This window comes from Sylvia atricapilla, chromosome Z, assembly GCF_009819655.1.
Source record: "Sylvia atricapilla isolate bSylAtr1 chromosome Z, bSylAtr1.pri, whole genome shotgun sequence".
NCBI lineage: Eukaryota > Metazoa > Chordata > Aves > Passeriformes > Sylviidae > Sylvia > Sylvia atricapilla.
The window spans coordinates 85,912,106-85,936,123 of NC_089174.1; the positions used below are offsets into that span (position 1 = coordinate 85,912,106).

At 40.5% G+C, this 24,018-nt stretch overlaps 1 protein-coding gene across 1 annotated transcript in view; it reads right to left on the bottom strand.

The window, feature by feature from the left end:
- Positions 1-828: 828 nt before the first annotated feature.
- Positions 829-24,018, bottom strand: part of GLIS3 (GLIS family zinc finger 3) — a 127,445-nt gene continuing 104,255 nt past the window's right edge. The window contains exons 6-9 of the mRNA XM_066338551.1: positions 19,632-19,791; positions 11,199-11,380; positions 2,769-2,948; positions 829-1,530 (exon numbers count right to left, since the gene is read on the bottom strand). Of these exons, the coding sequence (XP_066194648.1) occupies positions 1,394-1,530; positions 2,769-2,948; positions 11,199-11,380; positions 19,632-19,791 (659 nt within the window). The 3' untranslated portion in view covers positions 829-1,393. The remainder of the gene's footprint in view (positions 1,531-2,768; positions 2,949-11,198; positions 11,381-19,631; positions 19,792-24,018) is intronic.

Genomic DNA, 24,018 nt, shown 5'->3' on the forward strand with positions numbered 1-24,018 from the left:
TTTTTTTAAATTTATCTTTTTAGAAGAGTGATTTCAGAAGCATAGTTATGATCCAGCCTGCAAGTATGAGCTTTCTGTCCTTGCTCTTTCAGGTCATGAGAATATTAAGATGTACACTACATAATAAGAAGGCCACAAAATGGGTGAACAGGAATTAAAACCTAAAAACTCAGTCTTACTAATGTAAGAGTTGGTCTCAAGGTATACAGGATCACAGTGATAAAATCTCCACTGCAAAATACTGGTTTTAACTCATGACCTTGTATGTTTTATGAAGGACAACCTAATTTGCTTGCATCCTGGACTAAATTTGAGGACCTTGAGCCTGACATTGATAGAAAAAGTCAAAACCACCAAACCAGTCCAGTTTTATTTCTCTAACCAAAGGACCAATAGTACACTTAAGAGTAGTTCTTCTTTCTGAAAATGTGTTACGGAAAAATACTAGGACAATCAAAATTTAATTGAATCAGTACAGATTTAACAAAGTATGTGGAATTTAAGGAAGAATCTTTCCTAGAAAATATTTTAAACCTTCCTGCAGAAGATTATAGCACATATAGCAACAATGCTCTACAATCTAATTAAAAAGCAACTGAAAGTTAAAATGCATTTATGCTTATCTAGCAGATGTGCTAAATAGAGACAAAGTCCATGTAACTTCTTGTGTATTTAAACCTTCTTATTCATGCTTAAATGATCAGAATTAATATTGGGAAAATAGTAGTAGCCATATTGTATGGCTTAGAATAAAGAGGGAAGGAAAGGACACCTAACCTGAGGCCTGTAAGAAATCCTACATCAACAACCTTTGATCCAAAAAATGCCTCCAATAGGTAGTACCAACATATATGTCTAATTTATCTTCTTTATGGATACTGGTGTGTGTTAAACTTTGGAACTATCACATGCAGACAGGTTGTGCAAAAACTGTATGCCTTTGAAATGTTTGTAGTATGCTCTGGTTCTGTTTCTTTTCCTTTTTTTGAAAAAGGAATTTTCTAAAGCTGTGTTCTTCCGGAAGTGCACCCATTCATCTTGAAACTATTACAGCCAACAACCAATTTTACTATTTGGTCTCTGAATTCCCTTTGAGAAATAAAATGAAGAAGTAATTTTAAAAGCATAGTTGATGTACAACAAATAAGAAGAAAAGAAATAATTGCTAAGGTTTTGGCAAAGCTTGCTTTCTCCAAACATTCTCCTTCTCAGCTGGCTGCTTGATTAAATGAAGAATGCTTGGTAATTGCTTTTTTCCTCTCCATTATGTATGTATATCTAGTCATATCCCCATACATACATGGCAGTTTAATGGAGAGAAAGTATTTGTAGGGCTAAAACAGAAGGGCATGATGAAACAGAATCAAGTTGTTGGAACTAGACATGCATTACTTTAGCCTTCAGTGTACACAGAAGAAAGCTGGCTGGAACAATGATCCACTGCATTTACTTGTAGGAAACTGCTGTCCTCTGGCATGCTGCAGGCTGAATCACCAAAGATACCTACAGACCCTGCTGGAAAGTCACACACTGAGAGAAGAAATAAAACAAAAAAAACCTCCAGTTAATAAGTAGTATAACTATATAATGAAGTAGGTCCTAATCCTTATGCATAGAACTGGAAATGGTTTTAGATCGAATACACAAATAAAATAAATAAGCCAATATATGTATGAAATTAATCACATAACTTACTGCTTTCTAAGGCAGGAATTTTCAGTTCTGTCATAATCAAGTCTGAAGTAGAGCAGATTTCATTGCAACTAACACCTCCCCATTTAGTGGCTGTTAAAATTGTGATGATTTAAAAAATAAACCTCATGCTTGTTTAATAAATTTCATCACATTGAACACAGGATAAAAGACAACAAAATTTTGTAAAATGTATTTGTTGTAAAGTAGACCCTGCCACAGAAATTACTACCTTTTACAAGTGTGAGTGGTAAGCCCAAGAGGAACTGTATGTTACTTGTTCTTGCAAACACACACAAAATGTTATCCATCTTTTGGATTACATTTACACACTGTGAGATCCCTCTTTGTTATTACAGGTGCACTGGCTTTGAAATACACTTCTGAAGGACCAAGACATATAAGGGACTTCAAAGCACAGTAAATGTTAAGTGGGTTGATTCATCCTGCGTGGAAGGACAGTAAAAGACCTGGGCATTAATTGAGTGCTAAGATTAGGCTCACTGTCTCATACTGATCCTTTGCACAGAGATCTTTCATCCTTCCAGAGCAGCATGCAAGCCCCTTAAGTACTTTTTATCTAGGCACAGACTAAGTTAAGTGCACACAGAGGAGTGTGCAACCCGGGCAGTTTTAGTCATGGAAACGTGAATAAATGAAATTGAAGACTGATAAAAACTAAACATGCACCAAGCAAAATCAGTAGTATGAATCATCTCAGGCCCCTGCCACAGTATGTTTAGTTGAGTGGAGTGGCTGTACAAATATCACCGGGGGCTTAATGGACTGTATTTCAATTCAAGTACACAAGCCAGAGACTGTCTAAGCCCCACAAACTAGAACCTTGAGAAGCCTTCAAGAGTGTGCAGACTGCACACAGGCCAGTTGTTACTGTCACCTTTGGTGACTGCTGTCCTCCCAACACCAACCACTCCACGAGGGCCTGAAAGCCATCTCCTCTTTGTACCGAGTCTAATCTGTTGTGTCACGTCCCACCCAAGTACTCAGCTCATGCACGTCTGCCCAAGTTCACAAACTGCACACAATCATACACGGAGTCACCAGCTGTAATTTACCTTTGATACCAGAGTGGTCTGAAAAGCTCCGATGGAAAATGCCAAGCCCTGCCTGGCCCGCTGAGGTGAGAGCTGAGCAGTCAACAGAAGGAACCATACTGCAAGAAACACTGTCTTGTATGTCCTTCTGAGTGTCAGCATAATGTGGAGGGCAGAAAGTCTGAAGCTGCCCATAAAAACCTAGAATGAGAAGAAGGCCGTCAGTAAAACACCAGGACAGGGATACAAAGGATATTATGTGGAACCATGTCCATGAGAATGATGAAAACCTCAATGGCCCTACCACCAAGTGTACAATAATTTTAAAGAAATAAAGCAGTAATGATATGATGCTCCCAAAACTTCTTCAAGTTGCTACTAATTTCAAACACAATCTGCTACATGGACATCCTGATTCCACCACGACCTGTGAGAGGCACTAACTGGCTAGAAGCTGAAATTTTCCAGATTTCTCCCTGTGCTGAGCAATCCTGTGTCTGGTACTCTCCAGAGTCACACTGTGCATCTGCCTGAAAAATCTAAGAAAATGCTGAATTCAAAATAATAGAAGATTATCCATGGAAAGTCTGAATAAAATCCAAGGATCTATCACTTATGCAAAACCTGCTGGCTGATGGTCATACATAGAGGCTCTGGGCAAAAATTTTTATAATGGAAAGAGAGCACAAGAAAGTAATGTAACTTTTGTATGTACAAGTTCTTTTCAGAATTCAGTGTCAATTATCCATCTTTTAAAATAGAAAGTAATAAACAAGCAACAAGCATATGCAATTCTCTTCCCCTCAGTTATTTAGCACTATTCTAAATGTCTTTGTGTCCATCTGCAGCGCATCAAGCCGCAGTGCAGATGTCTTAGAACTGAAGCCAAACGTGACACAGCAAAACATCCAGACTTGGTGTCTTTATTCACACAGCATTGTGCCTAAGATAATCTACAACACAGCTGAATGTAGGATAATATGAAAGAAAATAATATCAAATTCAGGCAGTAGACCTTGACCATACTTGAGATATCTTTTAGGGGACTAGCTGTAGCATCAGATTTCTCTGTTTTCATGCAGCACTGGAGAAACTTAAAAAAATGGCAAACAGGTTGGCTAGTAAAGTTCCAGCAACTGAACATTTCAGCTGCAATTCTGGATTGTGTATGTTTGTCTTTATTAAACTGTTTAAAACATGCACAAATTTACATCAGCTGCGTTTCTCTGAATCAGTGCACTACAGCCAAGATTCACGATGTCAAGGCACAGAACAAACAGCTACTTTTCTAAATGACAGCATAACTTCCTTAGCAAAGTGAAATATTTTTGAATATGATAAAAGAGCTGTAAGCTGAAATAATTACTTCTAAAAGCAAGTAGTTCTTGTTTTTTTATCACATAAAGAGCCTTGCACTGCGAGATGCTGAACATCTAAAAAGCCCTGGTGGACAGCTCAGCTCAAATTCACACGTGCAGTTGTGGTCCACACACCACAACTTGTAATAGATGTAATATCATCCTTTTCCTATTGAACTGTTGTGGACAAAGATTTCATTATAGATATGGGATTAATTACTGCCACAATTCTAATTTACACATGGTAGGAAGTTTCTAATGGACATCTTTTTTCCTCCTCAGTCATCTCTCTGCCTGTCACAAGACAGAGAGAATATTTTCTCAAGAAAATCATTATAGTTGCCATTCAGAAATATGTGCCATGTGTGAGTAGCCTTTGCTGCTGTGGCATGTAAAAATTCCAGCTGTCTTTGGTCTGCAAGACCTCAAATTAGTGTTTCTTTGGGGTATATTTCTGCATGTCCCCTAGGCAAATCACACAAACACCAAGTAATCATGTGGTACCATCTGGCTGTGAAGAACAAAAGGAAAAAAAAGAGTGAGACCCAAGTAACCTACTGTACTAACAGACTGATTTGCAAATGTGATAAAATAGAACTGTTTCTGTTTATTAACATCTTATTTGTAATATAAAGATAGGTGTTACTAGTAGACCTGTCAGTATAGAGGCACTAATACAGCTAAGTCATATCAGCTAACAATTTTTTTAAAGAAATAATAACTTTTTCTTTTGTTTAAATGAATACTTGGCTTTTTTTTTTTTGTTGTTTTTAAATTTCTTCCATGACTAAGACAGTGCTGGTCATCAGCTTAACCCACAAACACATGTGAGCAGAGTTACAGACACAATTTTAAAGGACAACCTGATTTCTAATGCAAAAATGTTCACAGTATCAGACGCATCCTAAAGCAAATCAGCTTTGCCCATGCCCGAAGAAGTTTTGCATTACTCCACACTACAAGCACAATAAATTTTCTCACTGTGAAGAGGGAAGAGAGAACTTTTGCTGTTCTTTCCTTTCATACCTAGCACATCTCTTCTGGCTTGTCTCAGAGCAAGCAGTACCTTGTTTTTGCAGCTGCCTGTGGGCTGTAGGTGCCTGTGCCTTCTGAGAGTAGTTTTCCATGGCTGAAAAGATTCATCAGTACAATGCAGGTGCTGGGCCACTGGTTGCAGATTTCCAGCACCTGCACTGTCTTCTGTCTACAAACACATATTCCATTGGCGTACAACAGCATCTGGGTGGGAATTCTCATCCCAGTCTCCAGGTCAGATTTTCAGTGTTCAGTTTTCAGAATAGTAATGCAGTACAAGATACTACAGTCTAATGAAAGCAAAAGAAGAGCTTCACTTCTACGGCTCAGTGAGGCATCTAATGTCATCACTTCTGAACATTCCATGCAGCAAAGGATATTGTTAATTTCACGAGAGCAAGAAAAGGGAATTTTTAGTCAATTATGTAATATTAACTGAAGCAATAGAAAGCCCTCTCTGACATATTTCAATCACTCTGTCCTGAGTGATTGAAAATCACTCAGGACATAAAACTTGAACTGTAGACAATGTTCTCCCAAGAAAAAGACATTTCACAATACAAGTAGCTATTAGATACAAGAAGGCTGTCTTGGATCTCATACATATTCTCTCTAAAGGATATTAATCTGAGATCACCATGATCTTTTAAGATGTTCAGGCTCTCAGAAACTGTGTCTGTTTAGAACTTGTTTTCTTCAAAAAGCTTTTGAGCAATGAAACTCTTTCTTCCTTGATAAAGCAAATTTAAATGGAACTGACAAGTTTAAGACTACATTCTGAGGCAAATTGTCACCATTGTCTAGTAGCAGATTGAGCTGAAGTGGCCACAGTTACAGCACTTTAAATCTTGAAAAGGCAGGTTATGAACTGCAGGAGATAGAAATTAACAGAGCTTCCCACAGCCACTTCTTGTATACATAATAGCATGGTGTGGAGACAACTCTGTGGTGTTTTTCTGCATTGTAATGAATTGACCAAGGAAGACAGCAATCTTTGTATTGGTACTGGGAAAACAAGAACTCTTGAAACATCTGCTTTTGAGAGAGAGAGTTTAGGTAAGCCTTTAAGCCCAACAGAACAATGCTTTCAGTGCAGCATATAGGAAGAGACAGCTGTGCTTAAGCTGGAAGGAGTATATTCTGACAAAATACCTTGTAACAGTGACAATAGGTTACTTGATCTTTGAAAAAACATTTAATACCCACATTGTGGGTGTTGAATTGCACTGTATTATATCTTTCAATGCTAAAAAAAAATTTAAAAGTTTAGTCTATATTGTCTTCATACCAGTTTTAAGTACAAAGATCTTTAGAATTCGAACTTTGAGTTGTTAGCTGTGTGCATATAGTTCCTGTCAGCAATGTCTATTTTCAACATAGGCTTTCCTAAGAGGATGAGGCAGACACAGAAATGCTAACGTGGGACTAAGTATGGCTTCAAGGTCCAAGCCCTTGAAAGTCTACCATTTTTCGATCTCAGAAGATAGCATTAAACTATAACTTAAATTTGGACGTGTAATAGGCCTTCAATTCAAACGTGACATTCACTCAGATGAGGGTCTCTACTGGGCCTTCTTCTTTTAAAGAATGATGACCCACATCTTTTGTCCTTTTAAACCCTCTTTGGACTGTAGGAGAGGGAGATGAGAACACAGCAGAATTGTTCTGGCCAGCCCTGAAGAGAAGATGCCCAAGGAGATATAAAGGTCAGTGCACAAGCTGGTTCTAATCCTGTGTGGAGCAACAATTAATCCAGGGTGATTTGTGAACCCTTGAGAGGCAGGATTCTTCAGAAAGCCTTCTACTTTGGAGCAACTGGTTGTGCTCCCAGCTTCTAGGATTCCTAAAACTCCCATGGCCATGGCCCCAATGAGAGGAAGAAGGTGTTAAAGTTATCTATATAACTGAAAGACAATTTTGTTCCACACAGAAAGACAGACCTTGATGTCTCAATGCCTTTCCAGAAGATGAGTTCCTGCCAAATGTTCAGCAAAAAAGGGAATCAAGTAAAATGTTTTGTACTGTGAAATGAGAAGGGCTAACCTGTTCCCTTCAAGCCTTGCACTAGGAATTTACCAGACCTGTTTTTCACACGTCATATGACAATGAACTGTATATTAAGAAATTTCACCTTGTACTCTGTTGGCCATTCATTATTAGTCAAGAGTTCTACCAGAGAATATAGAAAGCCAACAATAACTGCTTACTTCCACTGGGAAATAATTTCATGTTCTTCTAGTAGTGATCAGTGATTCAAGGAGTTACTACTTTGTGAAGAAAATCTCCTGTCTCAGATCCTATTTCTCTGTGGCCAGTACAATACAAAGAATGTAACAGGATTGGCACTCTCCTTTCTCTCCTTCACATTTATGGACTCAGGGAGATGCTTTCCCCTCTTTGCCTAGAGAGACTGCTTACATCAGTGGAAGAAAATAAAAGAAGCCTTGTGTCATAGTTTGACACTAGCCTAATGCCAGGCACCTACAAGAGTTGCTCATTCACTCTCCTCTGCTACTGCTGAGCACCAGATGGAAAAAGGGGAAAAAAGGGTTCATGAATGAGATAAGGGCCAAGAGAGAACACTTCAAGGGCAAAACAGGCTCAACTTAAGGTTGCAAAGTGAAATTTATTACTAACAGAATCAGAAGAGGATACTGAGAAGTGAAATAAGCCCTTAAAACACTCTTTCCCCTCCAGCTTCCCACTTTTCCCTCCTTCCCACCCACAGCTCAAGGAGACAGGGTGTGGGGGTTTTGGTGTTTGTCACCTGAGGTTTTCTTCCACTGCCCAGGGACAGGAGTCCTTCCCCTGTGAGACCATGGGGTCCCTCCCATGGAGACAGTTCTCCATTAATTTGTCCAGCCTGGTTCCAATCTCACGAGCAGCAATCCTCCAAAAACTGCTGCAGTGTGAGTCCCACCCACGGGCACACAATCCTCCCAAAACTGCTGCAGGGTGGGTCACTCTTCCACGGGCTGCAGCCCTCCAAGGACACGCTGCTCCAGCCTGGAAGCTGGGCCCCCTCTCTGCATCCAGTCCTCCACAGGACCACAGCCTCCTCCTGCAGGCATCCACCTGCTCCAGCACGGGCACCTTCCCCAGGTGCTGTGGGTGATCTCTGCATCCCTGTGGATCCCCAGGGGCTGTGGGTGATCTCTGCATCCCTGTGGATCCCCAGGGGCTGTGGGTGATCCCTGCATCCTCCATGGATCCCCAGGGGCTGTGGGTGATCTCTGCATCCCCGTGGATCCCCAGGGGCTGTGGGTGATCTCTGCATCCTCCATGGATCCCCAGGGGCTGTGAGTGGCTCTCTGCATCCCTGTGGATCCCCAGGGGCTGTGGGTGATCTCTGCATCCTCCATGGATCCCCAGGGGCTGTGGGTGGATCTCTGCATCCTCCATGGATCCCCAGGGGCTGTGGGTGGATCTCTGCATCCCTGTGGATCCCCAGGGGCTGTGGATGGATCTCTGCATCCCCCTGGATCCCCAGGGGCTGTGAGTGGATCTCTGCATCCCTGTGGATCCCCAGGGGCTGTGGGTGATCTCTGCATCCCTGTGGATCCCCAGGGGCTGTGGGTGATCTCTGCATCCCCGTGGATCCCCAGGGGCTGTGAGTGGATCTCTGCATCCTCCATGGATCCCCAGGGGCTGTGGGTGATCTCTGCATCCTCCATGGATCCCCAGGGGCTGTGGGTGATCTCTGCATCCTCCATGGATCCCCAGGGGCTGTGGATGGATCTCTGCATCCCCTGTGGATCCCCAGGGGCTGCAGGGGCACAGCTGCTCCACCATGGTCTCACCACAGGCTGCAGAGGAATCTCAGTTCTGGGGCCTGGAGCAGCTCCTGCCCCTCCTTCTCCACTGACCTTGGTGTCTCCATGTTGTTTCCCTCACATGTTCTCACCTCCTTCTCTTCTCTGGCTCCGTGTGTCTACTTTGAATTTCTTCTTAAATATGTCATCACAGAGGCATTACCAGCATCTCCCCTTGCCCCAGTTTTGGCCAGCAGCATAGCTTCTCACAGGAGTCATCTTTGTGGACCCCCTGCTACCGAAAACCAGGACACCATGCTCTTCCCAGGATGTTTCCTATGATATCTACAATGGTAATTCTCAGGCAGCCTGATCAATAAGCAGAATTCCAAGACTTTTAAAAGTCCGGTCTGCTATGTGCCTTGTGTCTATAAATATGGCAAACTGTATTTAAGCAGTTGAGAGGAAACAACAATACTTCTGTCAACACAGTCCTCAAATGTTAAGGTAATTAGCATTCAGTCTCCACACTAGCTAAGAAAAACAATCAAACAAAACAACCCACGAGCTGTTAATTTTCTTCTTGGCTACAGAAGAAATATACAGGACTGAAGAGAGAGAGAGGTCTTGTGGAAGCTGATTACACGGCACAAGTGGGAACACAGCTGCAAGAGTCTTTGTGCTTACAGAAGAGTTCATACAGAATTCACAGAATGACTGGGTTAGAGGAGATCTCCAAGATCATTGAGTCCAACCCAGCCCTAACACCTCAACTAAACCATGGCACCCAGTGCCACATCCAGGCTTTCTTTAAACACATCCAGACTCCATCCAGGTGGGGGTGACTCCACCACCTCCCCAGACAGAGCATTCCAGTACTTTATCCCTCTTTCTGTGAAAAAAATTTTCCTAGTATCCAACCTATATTTCCCTTGGTGCAGCTTAAGGCCGCATCCTCTCGTTCTGTCAGTTCTGCCTGGAGAAAGAGCCCAACCCCAGCTGAGCACAGACACCTTTCAGAGGGTTGTAGAGAGTGACAAGGTCACCCCTGAGTCTCCTTTTCTCCAGGCTGAACAGCCCCAGCTCCCTCAGTCATTCCTCACAGGGTTTGTGCTCCAGCCCCTCACCAGCCTCGTTGTCTCCTCTGGATGAGCTCAAGTGTCTCAACATCCCCCCTAAACTGAGATCCCAGAGCTGGACACAGCACTCAGTGTCCTTCCTAAACTGAGACACCCAGAGCTGGACACAGCACTCAGTGTCCTTCCTAAACTGAGACACCCAGAGCTGGACACAGCACTCAGTGTCCTTCCTAAACTGAGACACCCAGAGCTGGACACAGCACTCAGTGTCCTTCCTAAACTGGACACAGCACTCGAGGTGTGGCCTCACCAGTGCCCAGTACAGAGGAGGAATGACCTCCCTGCTCCTGCTGGCCACACCATTCCTGATCCAGGCCAGGTGCCTTTGGCCTTCTTGGCCACCTGGGCACTGCTGGCTCATGTTCAGCTGCTGTCACCCCCAGGTCCCTTTCTGTCTGGGCACTGTCCAACTACTCTGTCCCCAGCCTATGACAGAGTTTTTTGTGGCCAAAATGCAGGACTCAGCATTTGGACTAATTAAACTCTCCCCATCCATCCAACCACTCCAGGTCTCTCTGCAGAGCCCTCCTACCTTCCAGCTGATTGACACACACTCCCAGCTTCGTGTCTTCTGCAAATTTACAGATGAAAGCCTCAATCCCCTCATCCATGTCATCAGTAAAGATACTGAACAGGGCTGGCCCCAGCACGGACCCCTGAGGGACACCCTGGGACTGTCCCCAGCTGGATGCAGCACTGTTCCCCACCACTCTCTGGGCCCAGCCATGCAGCCAGTTCTTAACCCAGCAAAGAGTGCTCCTGTCCAAGCTGTGGGCTGCCAGCTTTTCCAGGAGTTCTCCATTTCCCCACAAGTGTAAGGGAGAAAAATATCCTGCCTCTTGAAAACCTGATTAATGCTTATGTGCTAAATCAGGAGAGATCAGAAAATTAAAAGCCATCACAGAAGTTTTTGCCATTCTGTTTCAGGAACAGCACTGAAAATCAGTCTGAAGAGAAACATGTAGCTCTCCATATCAGGACGATTAGCAGCTAGCTAAGGTAAGACTGTTAAGGAGGTCTGAAGGCATGTTTCTGAAGGCTTCCTCCCAGGGTCTTTCAAGGAAAAGTACCTTAAAAATATGAGTGCCAGTCCCTGAAGCACTTAATTTAAAGATAAGCAATAGCAACAAGCAACTAACATCAGTGATGAAGATTCTTCCTTCTTACCCTGGATGTGAAGGGTGTTTGGCTGCAAAGAAGGGCTTTCTGCTGGCTGGTATGTCTTCAGAGGCATCCCTGCAAGCTGTGGAAGCTGAGGAGGTTGTGGAGTCTGTCTCTGCATTATGGGATGTTGAATGGACATTCTCTGGGGGCTGATGTGATGAGGAGAAGGAGCTGGAGCAACAAACCTACAAGTTCAAAAGCACAAAACTGTAAAGTCTTCAATACGTGAGAGGTAAGGATTGTTTTTACTTTATTTAGATCACTTGAGTTATTAGCATAGATACAGACTTCCAGAATTAACAGTGTGCAGCCCAAATGGAGATTACATATTTTCACGTGGTTTCACGTCATTAGACTTGGCATCTGGGAAATTAGCAGGCTGAACTGCCCCTTATCATGGAAAACTACTTTTAACTCACTCCTTCTGTGCACATGTCTAAGTCATAATTGGAGGAGATGCCTCAAGGGGGACCTGATTTTGGAAGCACTGCCAGCTGTTTATAGTAAGGCTTTGTATCAACTTTATTTATCAGTAGATAGCTGTTCTTCCCCACTGACAGTGAGAGATCAGTTCAGGTCACTGAGGTGTTAGGTATTAGGTTCAGGCCCAGATTTCAGGCTTTAGAAATCTTCATATGTTACACAGAACTATTCGAAAATTAACAATCTGATGTCAATATAATGCAGGTAAGGGCAAGTGTTAAATTGTTTTCTAAAATCTGACTACATCAAAATGTTGATCTGGACTCAAACGATAAACTTACAAGCCTGGCAGAGGAGAGAATGCTTGAGAACAGATGTGGTGGTGCAGCTGCCACAGAGGTTCATCACCTCTGTGGTGTGTTTTACACAGCTCTGTCACTCCAGCACTACAAGGATATGCACTACTTTTGAAGATTTTACACAAGTTTTATGGAATTTAACTTTTTTTTTTTTCGGATTTTTTTTCTGCATTTCCTTTAAAACTGCATATGTCAAAGTATATTACAGTTAGGTCATGCTATATTTTTTGCGGACTAGTTGGGATCTGGCTAGTTAATGAAAGCTCAGGAAGGGCTCTGGCCCATTTTTTTTCATCAATGAGAGGAGAGCTGGAAACATTCCCAAACACCAAAAAAGAGCCATGATATTTCTGAGTGAGTGGAAAGTGACATGGTAATCCTGATGAAGATCAGCCTGTCTCTCCACCACTAAAAACAAGCTGCAACTCTGCTGAGGAGGAAGAGGAGCACACCCTCCTCTGTGTGCTCAGTGGCTGCTGTTAGGAGGGATCAGTGCCTGCAGTTAACAATATCTCCTGGTGTTCTAAAGTATGGAACTGCTCCCTGCTGTTCTGAGACTGAAACTCAATGTATTAGATTTTTTTTTTCCTTTCTTTTCCCTTTTTTTGTTGTTGTGGTGGTGGTGGTCCAGTAAAAACATGTTTTTCCTGTTTTTGGGAAAAACAGGAGAGAAGTGTAATGAAGTTTTTATCACATCCTGAGTACAACAGAAGGTGAAACTCCAGTAGCAGTTCTACAGAATGCTTCTGAGCAGGGTCATCCTACAGGTTATAACTGCATTTAAATCCAAGTCGCTTGAGATAAAAGATTATGCTGCAGCTAAGAGTCTGCATCTACCAGATATTATCTCTGTGATTTTGTCTTCATTTGAAAGGTATTTACTACATTTCTGGTGAACTATAATCTATATTTGGAGTGTAATAAGTAGGAAGATGAACTCTGGATGATGTACTGCCCATTCAGTTTTCTGTGAGAAGCACATTTTTAAGCGTATTAGGTAGGGTTTGGATGCTCCTGGTGCTGATGTGATATTAACTTCATAAACATATATTGCTTCAGAAATGCTATATGGATGGAGGAAATAAAGATGTTATTGCTGAGCCATTGAGTCTTTAATGTGTCAAATATTTCATTGTTCCAGATAACTGATGCAGCATAGACTGAAAGACATACCAGGAATAAGAGAATAAAGCATGCACATATTTCACAGTAATACTACAAAACAATTGTTTTTTTAGAAAGATAATTCAGTAGTTATATTGTGATAAAAACATCAGAGGTTTTTTAAAAGTGCTATAACTATCTGGTTATATGTCTCCTGAGTAAAAACTGGAGTTAGTTTTTTGTATAGCAGTCACATAGAAAGAATGTTATCTCCTGACAGAGAAGGAGAGCCAAACACAGACAGTCTTTAAATACTATTTTTATTTTAAAAATCATGGATATCATCCTTTGTGTTTTGAGGATTAATTTCTGAAAACTAATTTCTGAAAAATTATTTCAACCAGTAGCCACTAATGGGAAAAATCCTTTTCAAAACTCAAAGTGGAAAGCAGAGTTTTACAAATTTACCTTTGATTTAACATCCAAAAAACTTCCTCCCAGTAATAATGCATTATATTTTACAGCCAGACGGGATTCCTTTTTAGCAGACATAAAAGTGGTCTTTATAATTATTTATAAATCTACCTGGCTTACCCATATCCACGACTACAGTTATCTACTTTTTCTTTCCTTCTGCTCAACAAAAGAGAAACTTGCACTTGTTGCAGCCCAGATTTGTCTCTGAACAGATCTCATTATATCCTGGGAGTGCAGCTAATTTAATTTTGCTCCTGAAACACTCAGGGCCAGCTTGTAACCACTTGGAAACTGCAATCAAGAGCTATAGGCAAGCCCAGGTGTCAATTCAATCAGGAACCAGCCAGATTTGCAGAAAGTTGCCCTTTCCTATGCCCCTGATAGGTGTAAAATCTGAGCAGGAATGTTTCTGGAGCCTCTAAGAAAATTTTTCTTTTCCAGTTTTAGCTGTAAAAAGGTGTCTTGCTGGAGAATAACTAGATTTGGTAGGAAGCAAGATGGATAACAAAGTTACCAAAGCTTACCTGTTTGATTAATAAAATGCTACATACAAAAGGGGTTTGTTAATGACCAGGACTGGTCATATACAGTATAAATGGTGTATTTACATAGTAATTTCATTCAGTTTATTTTCTCATGGTTGGCCACCTACAAATAAATCCTTGGTGCAGTGGAAGAACAACCTCTTATGTCTCTGTGGCAAGAATATATATAAGATGTTTCTCCACCTAGAAACCCATGTGCTTTGTAACTCCTCAATTTATTTCACTACAACCAAGTATTTTTTTACATATATTGAAAGAAAAGAAACTGCACCTGCATATAAGAGACATAATTTACCTACCATTAATCCATGCTACACAATGGCACAATATGCTACTAACATTAAATATTTGAGACAGGGACTATATAATTATGTTGGATGTATTTCTGTCTTCATTCTCTTTTTTTTTTTTCCCTCAACTTTGCACTGTAAATTAAAGCATATGTCACTATTCAGACAAAATGAATCCTTACGGTTGCTACAGATATGTTTCTGAAGTGGAAATTTAACATTAAACCTGAAAACTTTGGTCTTTTTTTTTTTTTTCTTCCAGAGGCCATAGTTTTCTTTGAATGACTTGTGAACATAATTTATATGGGTTGCTGCTCTGTTAAGTGGCTGGGTCTTTTTTACTGGCCTCCAGCAGTTTGGGAAAAATCCAGGTGTTATGCAGTTCACACAGCAGGGTGATCAGACTTTCATGCTCCCTGTAACAGGTTTCTCTCTCCAACAGTGTCCTGTACTTTCTGACAATGATAAATGAAGAACAATCCATGATCATTCCTTCTTGAATGCATTTTTATTTCTAGGAAAATCCAGAAAATCTGGGATGATGTCTCCATTCTCTGCTCTGTCATTGTTCTGTGAACCCACATTTTGGGTGGCTCCACACTTTATGCTGTGTGTTAGTGTCTTCACAGACCCTCAGTCCACTGTCAGTGAAGGAAACATTCTGTTGTAACACAGCATTGTGAAACCCAGCATGTGGCACAGTAATTTAGTCTGGCTACCTATCAGTGACAATCAAATAAACATGCTTTAAAAAAACATTTAAGGAAAGCACACCTTTTGCCAAGAACAAAATTGAAAAAATAAAGGTGTTTTCCCAAAAGTTACGATTATATTCATTTGACCAAAATAACAAAACCCTAATTTTTTACCTACCTATGATGCATGTTTCTCTCCAATGGTTTCTCTGCTAAAAGTTTTGTGGGTTTTTCTTTGTTTTATGGTTGTTTTGTTTGTTTGTTTGTTTATTTTAAGGAATGCAATTTTCTTGCGTAACAGAAATATTTTGGGAAAGAAAACCAAAAGAGAGCTGAAAGAAGAAATGACTGGACGGAAGAGCAACTTCTCTGACCAGTAACTCATCTTCTTTTTGGTGAGAAGATGAAAGGAGAATTTAAGTGGAATTTAAAGTGGAATTTAAGGAAGGAAGCTGTGAGCAGGCACCTCAATATACAGACTCCCTGGAGGCAGACTATGTAACATTTTATAAAATCCCTCAGTATTTTCTGTGCCTATATTGTACCACAGAACTAAGTTTCTTGTAAATGTGAAGAAGGGGAAAAAATACCTTTGGAAAGAAAAAAAAAAAGAAGTGTGAGAAAAAATTCAGACTTTGTTAGGTTTACTCTGAAAAGAGATTGTAGCCAGGTGGGATTCAGTCCCTACTCCCAAGTAACAAGCAACAGAAAAAAAAGGAAACATCCTCAAGTTGTGCCAGAGAAGGTTTAGATTGAATAATAGAAAAAACTTCTTCACAGAAAGGGTGGGCAGGCATTGGACCACACCTCCCAGTGGAGTCACCATCTCTGAAGGTATTTAACAGACAGGTGGATGTGTGGCATTTGGGTACATGGTTTAGTGGTGTGGCACTGTTAGGTTAACAGTTGGACTTGATGGTCTAAAGTGTCTTTTCCAGCCTATATTATTCTAGGATTCTGTGACTCCATGGCTCAGGTTCAGGGTTAGCCTCACTGACTCCTCTGATTCGAGCATTTGTCATTTATATGTGTTGTTTGCTTGCTAGTAAGAAAATGTGGCTAACTGGCAATCCTCTGAAGTGTCCCACACCTGGAAAAAAGTTAATGTATTTATTTCAAAACCACACTGTTAACCAAGGACCCCATTCGAGGCAGCTTTTTGTGTGCAACCTACAAAGGGCTTTGTAACATGTGAATGTTGGGAGTCTGAGCTTCTTGGGAAGAACTATTCAGAGGCTTTTTTAGCTTCTGGAAGTCTAGCTTGGAGCTACTTACTATTTTACTGTGAAATCATAAAGGGAATATAACCACACATTGAAATAAGCAAAAAGAATCACTGTTGTAGAACTTACTACAGAATAATGGTGCTGCTGAACTGAGTACTTTGGCCCTAAGTTCTTGTCAGCCTGACAAAGTCTCTGGAAATTCCTGTAAAGCTGGGATGAATCATACTTTAGGGACATGCTGCTAGCTCTGGTTCACAGGTGGATTAAAAAATCACCTGGTACATCACGTCGGTGAAAAATTTTGTTCTTGTCTCACACTGATTAACAGGCTAGTTCTTGCTCAAAAGCAAGATGTATATTTGGAAAATTCACTGTACAAGGAAAGAATTTAAAAATACTAATTTCAAACATTTAGCACCAGCAGTTTTGGGGCACTGAGCTGCATGTATTAACTATCCCATATAAACATGTAATTTTTGATCTGAGTTTTAATCAGATTGTTCTTTCAGCTTGTTTGTATGCTCTGGCCTTCTTGTATTTAAGGAAGTGAGTGAAGGGGAAGTGCAGCATATATTCCCTATTATAGATGTAGGTACACATTTGGTACCTTTATTGAACAGCTGCAGTACTTCACACTAGCAGAGCACTCAAAGTTAGTATCAAAGAGCTGGGACAGACAAAATGTAAGTCTGCACTTTATTATTTATGTTCTTTCCTTCGATAAACGAAGTGGTTTCTTGGATTCAAGCTCTCTAACTGCCTTGCACGATGTGTTCTCAGAGTTTTGTGCACATGATGAATGCAGTGTAAGATGTGTTCCATATTTGGTTCAGTTTTTCACATTAATAAGGCTTAATCAAGTCCACACTTTCCCTCACACCACCTAGAAGAGAAAGACACAGAAGAAACCCTCCCATTATTTCTCTATCCCATGGCATCTGGAAATGTAGACAAACTGCTTATTTCCTTCTGCTTCTGTCTCTCAAAAAACTGAGTCTGCTTGTCCAAGAAGTGGCACAGGCTTGGTCCCCAGCACCATCAAAGAGCCAGGGCAGTTTGTATCAGCTTCAGCCCAATGAATACAGCCTTCTGCTGGAGCAACTGCTGGTCAGCCTGTGCTAGCTGTGAAATGACCCTGGGCATGCACAGTGTGTCAGAACCACACAGCACAGACCCACAGAACAGTTTTGGTTGGAAGGGACCTTCAAAGGTCATCTAGTCCAATCCTTATTAGCATGTGGGGCAACAAATCCTCTACTTGCACCCCTTAATCCTGCAGACCTCTCAGCAAGGAGGTTGAAATGAGCAGGGTGATTCACACCTTTTAACAACACTCTCTCTTGCCACTTTCTCTGCTGAAGGTTTGTTCACACTTTCACTGTTCTCATCACACCCAAGAAGTGAGCTGACAGCCTACTCACCAGGCCCCTGGGCTAGATTCTGGATGCAGGTTCTGTCTTAGTTCTTCTTTTAAAGAATTCCCTTAAGTTTTACAGTATGTATTGTAATTAAACCAACACTGCAGTGATACTTCTTTCCTTTTCTGAATTTAAACTACCATCTGTCACATGATCTAAATGAAGACACTGGAACTTTTATTTAATCCAAAGCAGCTCCACATATGGGAATTAGCACTTAAAGCATTCTTAGAGAGTGTGTATACACTTAACACATGAAAAAGGAGTATACCATGTTAACTTTTTATTATTCCACAGAGTACTCTATTATCTTGACGTTTGAAATACCTTCAAGGAATTGAATGAATGAATGAAGAAGTCTCACTTTAGGCACCTCTGCTATGGTTTTACAGTAGAAGAACCTTGGAAATGGGCCAATAACACCACTGTCTTTTATAATAATATTTATACCTGTAACAACTATTAATGTGTCCCTGCCTGTCACCTCATGCTCTGGCTATCATTGGGTGTGGATGTTAGACAGGCCATGCACTGAAGAGAAAACTGGGAGAGAAAGGCTTCTCTGTCAGGCAAGAGAACAGAGATAATCCCAGAGGATGTGCCCAGAGGGACAAAGCCAGCAGAAAAAAGACCAGGATCAGGGGGGCAGGAGTGGGAAGGAAGGAATAAACCAAGCAGGTGAGCTCCAGTGATCACGAGGTAGTAAGCTCCACCTCAGACTGATGTACAAAAAAAGCTCAACAACCTCCAGTGGCTCCAGAACTGGCTGAATTCACATGTGAAGTCTGAAATAAAAATGTACTTTCACCTGTTGTGAATTTCCCAAGACATCATGTTCTTCTATCTTCTTGATACAAGGCAGAATGAATATTGCTTTCATCCAAAGAAATTATGCTCATTTACCAGTAATTGAAGTCTAGAGAAGGTTGTTTTCAGGTTTGTAATTGGGGATTTTGTACTCTTCAAATTACTGTCATATCTGTCACTCAAGAAAATTAAATACTTTGAAATACATTAGTGAAATACAGCAATTTATCACTTAGAGCACTGAAAAAGAATTAAATATAATGTTTAAGTATCCATGAGCAGATAGTAAAAGTTTAGTATTTTGTGTAATGATGCTATCTTCCTGACTTTTCCACTAAAAACGATTTACTTGGGTCTCTTCAGACTTGTGGTCTGGTAGACTTCTGGTCCAATGAACTACAGATTTCCACATCTGTAGTACCACACACTACCTAAATCATTGGAAAGATTGCTGAAAATAAATTAGGAAATGTCTAATGATGAAAATCAAAACACATCCAAGCAACTGTTTTTTTATGTCACTGAAATATCTAAAATCATAGAATTTGCAATACCTAACCAACATATAATAAAACATACATAACTGTCATAAAATAAATCCTGACTATAAATCAAACTAAAACTAGTGAAATAAATATCTTCTCATTATCTATAGTCCTTCATAAAATGGCAATTAAAAAAAAAAAAGGCAAAGTCTTTCTTCAGAAATACCTAGTATTGGGAGAATATGGACAGAATATGACTCTTCTTCCACAGACAGACAGAAACATGAATCTTAGGGCCCTCATTCTAAGGTCATCTGAACTTCAGTGTGCCAGCTGGTCTCACTTCCCTTGCTTGAGCCCTTCGTTGGGATCAAGAAGGGATTGAAGGAAGTCCCTGAAATGGAGATGGATGGAAAGCCTCCCTCCCAGGCTGGAATAACACTGTTATTCCATTTCACCTCTCCATCTCCTTATAAACCTCTACCCAGAGAGCAGTTTTTAGGCCAGGGCTGCCACCAGTGCCTTTCTGTAAACCAGGAATTGTATTTCTCCCCATCCTGGCAGCTCTGAAGACAGTGCAGCCTCAGGTTCAAACACAGGGTCTTACCTCTCTGGGTCTGCAGCAGCAAGAAGAGGTATCTGGGGAGGATGCAGAGGGCTGCCCTGGAGGTTATGTCCTGGGGAAGAGTGGCTGCTGGGGTGGGACAAAGACACTGACCCAGCTGCTGTTCCACTCTGGTTTATCTGTGTGCTGGGGATCACAGCTGCTGAAAGTAAAAGAGAGAAATAATGCTCATGGGCAGAAAACAGCACTGATAACTCACCCAACAACAACAATATTGATAAATGACCAAGCACCAATATGTATCCCTTCCTGTCAAGATGTAGTGCCAGCTCTTAGCAACTAAGAAAATGAAGGGTTTTCTGAAGTGCTGCTTTCCACACAAAGGGAAGAAGAAAACCCACATGAAAATAGGTAAGCACTCTTTGCCTCTTCCAAATGATATTCCCATAAAGCCAGGCATCTATGGTCACAGCCATGGACAATTCCATTGTCTTGGAATTTTTCTGTCTGAATAAGGCTGCAAATCTTCTATACTTTTCTACTGTAGAAGAGGTGTCAAATACTTCCTAAGATATGTATGTTCAGAATTAGTGAACAGAAAGAATAGTTTAAAAAAAGGGAAATGCTTTCTACATTTCCCTCTCAGCTGTAAAAATCACAAATTTCTTGAAGAGCAATATTGCTATTATTGGCCCAGATTCCTCAGCAATACCTACAAAAATTTTAAACCATCTTTAACAGCTTAATAATTTTCTGTGAGTTTTCTCTTGTATTCTTTTCAGTAAGGAAAGTTTCCTGCCTCTTTCCTGCCTGACTAAACAAAAAGCAATTAAGGACTTTGTTCAAATGTCCTAATTAGTTGGTCCCAAATCCTGAATTTTCTTGTAACCCTTTTTTAAAAAAAAAGTTTAAATCAGACAAATTTATATTTTTCTATCTCTGAAGATCCAGTTATCCAGCTATTTCTACTGACATCTGTGTCAAGTAGCTTATGCTGATGTTGACTGGCAGACAAATAAATGCTCTTATATATTTTATGAACCCAGAGAATGAATTAGATAATCTGTCTAAGGAATTAAAAAAAAAAAAAAATAAACAAACCACCTCTCCTGTTTGTCTATTGTATTCTCTAATCTCTTAAAAAAATACATATTGTTCAGGTCTAGTTTACAGTGTAAAATTCTACCTATAACATTTACATTATGCTAGTGAATATGTTGGAGCTAGAGATTTGAGTTTCTTGATAAAATCCTAGAGTTTAAGCCAGTTCCCTTTGGGGGCACTGTCGCCAGTAAAACACCTCTCTAGGCTGAAATATCTGCATAGATGCTGCAATCCTAGCAGAAGAAAGACTGCATTAGAGATAGCCTCATCACAGATCAGTCTTCAAAAAAAATATTTCACAGGTCATAATTTTCTCATTCACAGGTGTGAATTTTGCTACAGAAGATCAAAAGGGTGAAAATTGACCTCATCTCTCAACTCCTGAGCTTGTTCTTGGGAAGACTCAATTAATCCTCACAAGCCCACCTTTGTGACACACTGGATATTCACCAAGCTAAGACGGTTAAAAAAAGGCTCATGAGTTTAATTACGCTGTAGCCTCTTTAATGAGCAGCCCTGGACATCTTCCATCTGGTGAAAATGACACACAGTGCAAGATGACAGACAGGAAATCAGTTTGTGAATAAAAACATCCAACACAGATGCTGCATACCCTGATGTCAAAGATCAGGGGAAGTTGACACTGATGGTCAAGGCTGGAGGAGTGGAGGCTGACCTTGGTGCCAGGCCCTGCTCTTTGCTAATTTCTAATTTCCAGAATTATGTGGACCAGAGCCACCTAATCTAAACCCAAGTGACAACAGACATCTGACAGTAGAAGACATCCCAAACCTTAAAGAGGAACAGAGGAAGCAGATCCCACAGGAAGATGAGACATCACTTAAAGACAGCAGAGTAAATCACAAAGAAAGGACTGAGGACATTTTCTTATTGAGACAGGGGAATGGGTTTTTTTTTCCTCCACTTTACTCACACACCCCAAAAATTGCTTTTGCCATGTCTGTCTCTCAGGGTAGCAACAAGAAAAGTGCAGAAGGAAAAACGCAAAGGAATGAAGTTCTGAAATTCTTATTTTATCTCACATGCAGCACAGAAAAAAATACTGAAAAACAATCAAGCACACATTCTGACAGCAAAAAACAGAGAGAATATTTAACTAATCCAGATACTGCAAAGGAAAGCCCTGATTGTCTAAATAAAAAGAGACTACTTAAATTATTCCTTGGCAAAATAGGGTAATTTGCATTTTACCATGACAAAAACTAATAAAACTGCTTCCAAATATACAATGGCTTGGTTTACCAGTGACCTTTGCATTAAAACTCAACCTCTTCAGGATCAGGAGTAAAAAGGCTGAGTTATGACCAGGTCTTCAGCACAAGGTAGCAAGAGGTGTTCTTCCTGAAGTAGCTGTTCTCTACCACAGCAATTATTAGCATTCCATGTAAGGATTTTGTAAGCCAGGCTTGCACATTTTCTAGCTGGTTCAGACTGTGGTAGCACAGGCTCCCACAGCACTGCCCAGGACGTGGTGGATCTGTCTCTGGGAAAAGTTTATCCGTAGCCAAGCACAGGCAGCCACTGGCTAGGATTCCCAACCTTCTGGCTAGGTTTCCCAGCGGTACTTTATTTTTCTGTTTCTGATGATGAGAGAGAGTAGAGAGTGTAAAGTAACAGCTAATGATGACAGGGACTAGAGGACTAGGTAGGATATTTAAGGATTAAACACACATGTATCAGCTGCAAAAACGTCTTCCTTTACTCAGGATCTGTAAAATGCTCAAAGCATGCCAGAAGAGTGTATCTGGGCTCTCACTATGCTTTGGAATAAAGCAATGTAGGAGACCAGGGAACACCTGCTGGCAGTGCAACACAACTTTTGTCAGTACAACCTCTTCCAAAATACTGTGTTAATCAAAGCACCTCTGAGGGCACCCAATGAAGTGAAATCACAATATCAGCAGCTTCTGCCTGGCAAAAGTGCCACTATTAAAACCTCTCAGTGTAGACGTGGCACTGGTCCAAGCTGCTACCTGAATCTTGTAATTACTACATAAAGGGAAACACTGTCAGGCAATAGCACTGTACAGATATATGGCAGTCAAAAAATACTGTCAGTGACAGGTTACTTCACTAGTGAAGAATGATAAAAACCTCTGGACACTATAGTAAAAACTGCTAGAAAACTTGTTTACATTTTCTTGGGATCAAGCTTTCCTTGTGGGTTTACTGTTATATGTGGGTTACTTGCTCAAAGTGTTGCCAGTAAAGTCCAAATGCAGAGTCCTGCATTTTGACCACAACAACCCATTTTGTGTATGATCCTACCTGGGAATAGACCACATTAAGCAGGAGTTCCAGATATAATACAATACTTAAATTCAGCCTAAAAGGTGAAAACAGAGGTCCTCTTCATTATTGGTAGTCCTACATTACTGCTTCTTTTGCAGCCATTCCCTATGCATCAAATACAATTCTATTTTTCACAGCAAGGGCCATTCATGTGTCAGGTCCTCCTTTCATTCTTGTTTTTTTTTCTTACAGAAAGGAGCTGTAACTAGTTTCCAAGGCTGTCATCCTTAACCAACTACATTTTAAAGAAAAAAAAAAAAGACCTTTTTTTAAAAAAAAAGTTGTTTTTTTTTTTAAAAAAAACCCTAGGCTGCTTTTTTTTCCCAGACATTTCTTAGGGACTCACTAAGACAATTGCTTTAATAAAATTATTTCAAGAATTAATCATTTCATTATTCTATTCCTTATACTCTACCTGCCTGTTCTACCTACCTACTTTCCTATTATTACCTTAGATACAATTCCTGGGGGATTGGATTGTTTCTTATTATGTGCACATAGCACCCAGCTTAGTAGTATATCGGTGAGGGAAAAGAAACAAAGAAAAGTGTTACTCAAGCAAAGCACAGCAAGTCATATGCATAGAAGTAGTTAGGTCAAAGTTTCACAATACAGCGTAAGATATTATTTAAAAAATACTTAGAATTAAAAAACTGTCTGTAACTTTAAGGATACAATTTTTAAATTCCAACTTACAAAGAAAATCATGCACTTGACAAGCTTTAGAAAGATCCCTTGGTTGCTCTGGAACAGAGCTAAGTGTGATATTCACTAACTACTTAAAAATTAATTGCACATTCTGGGTTATGCTTAAATATGAAATGGTCAAGTTTTATCTGAACAACACAGTAAAATTATGGGTTTTTTTTCTGCTGCATTATTTATGATTCTTCCAGTTTTAGTGATTCTAGATTGCTCTATACAAAGTAAGTTCATACTATTACAAAGTAGAAAAGAAATCATTCCTATGTGGTTATTATGAGTGCATTGCTCTCATCTTCACTCTGTGAAC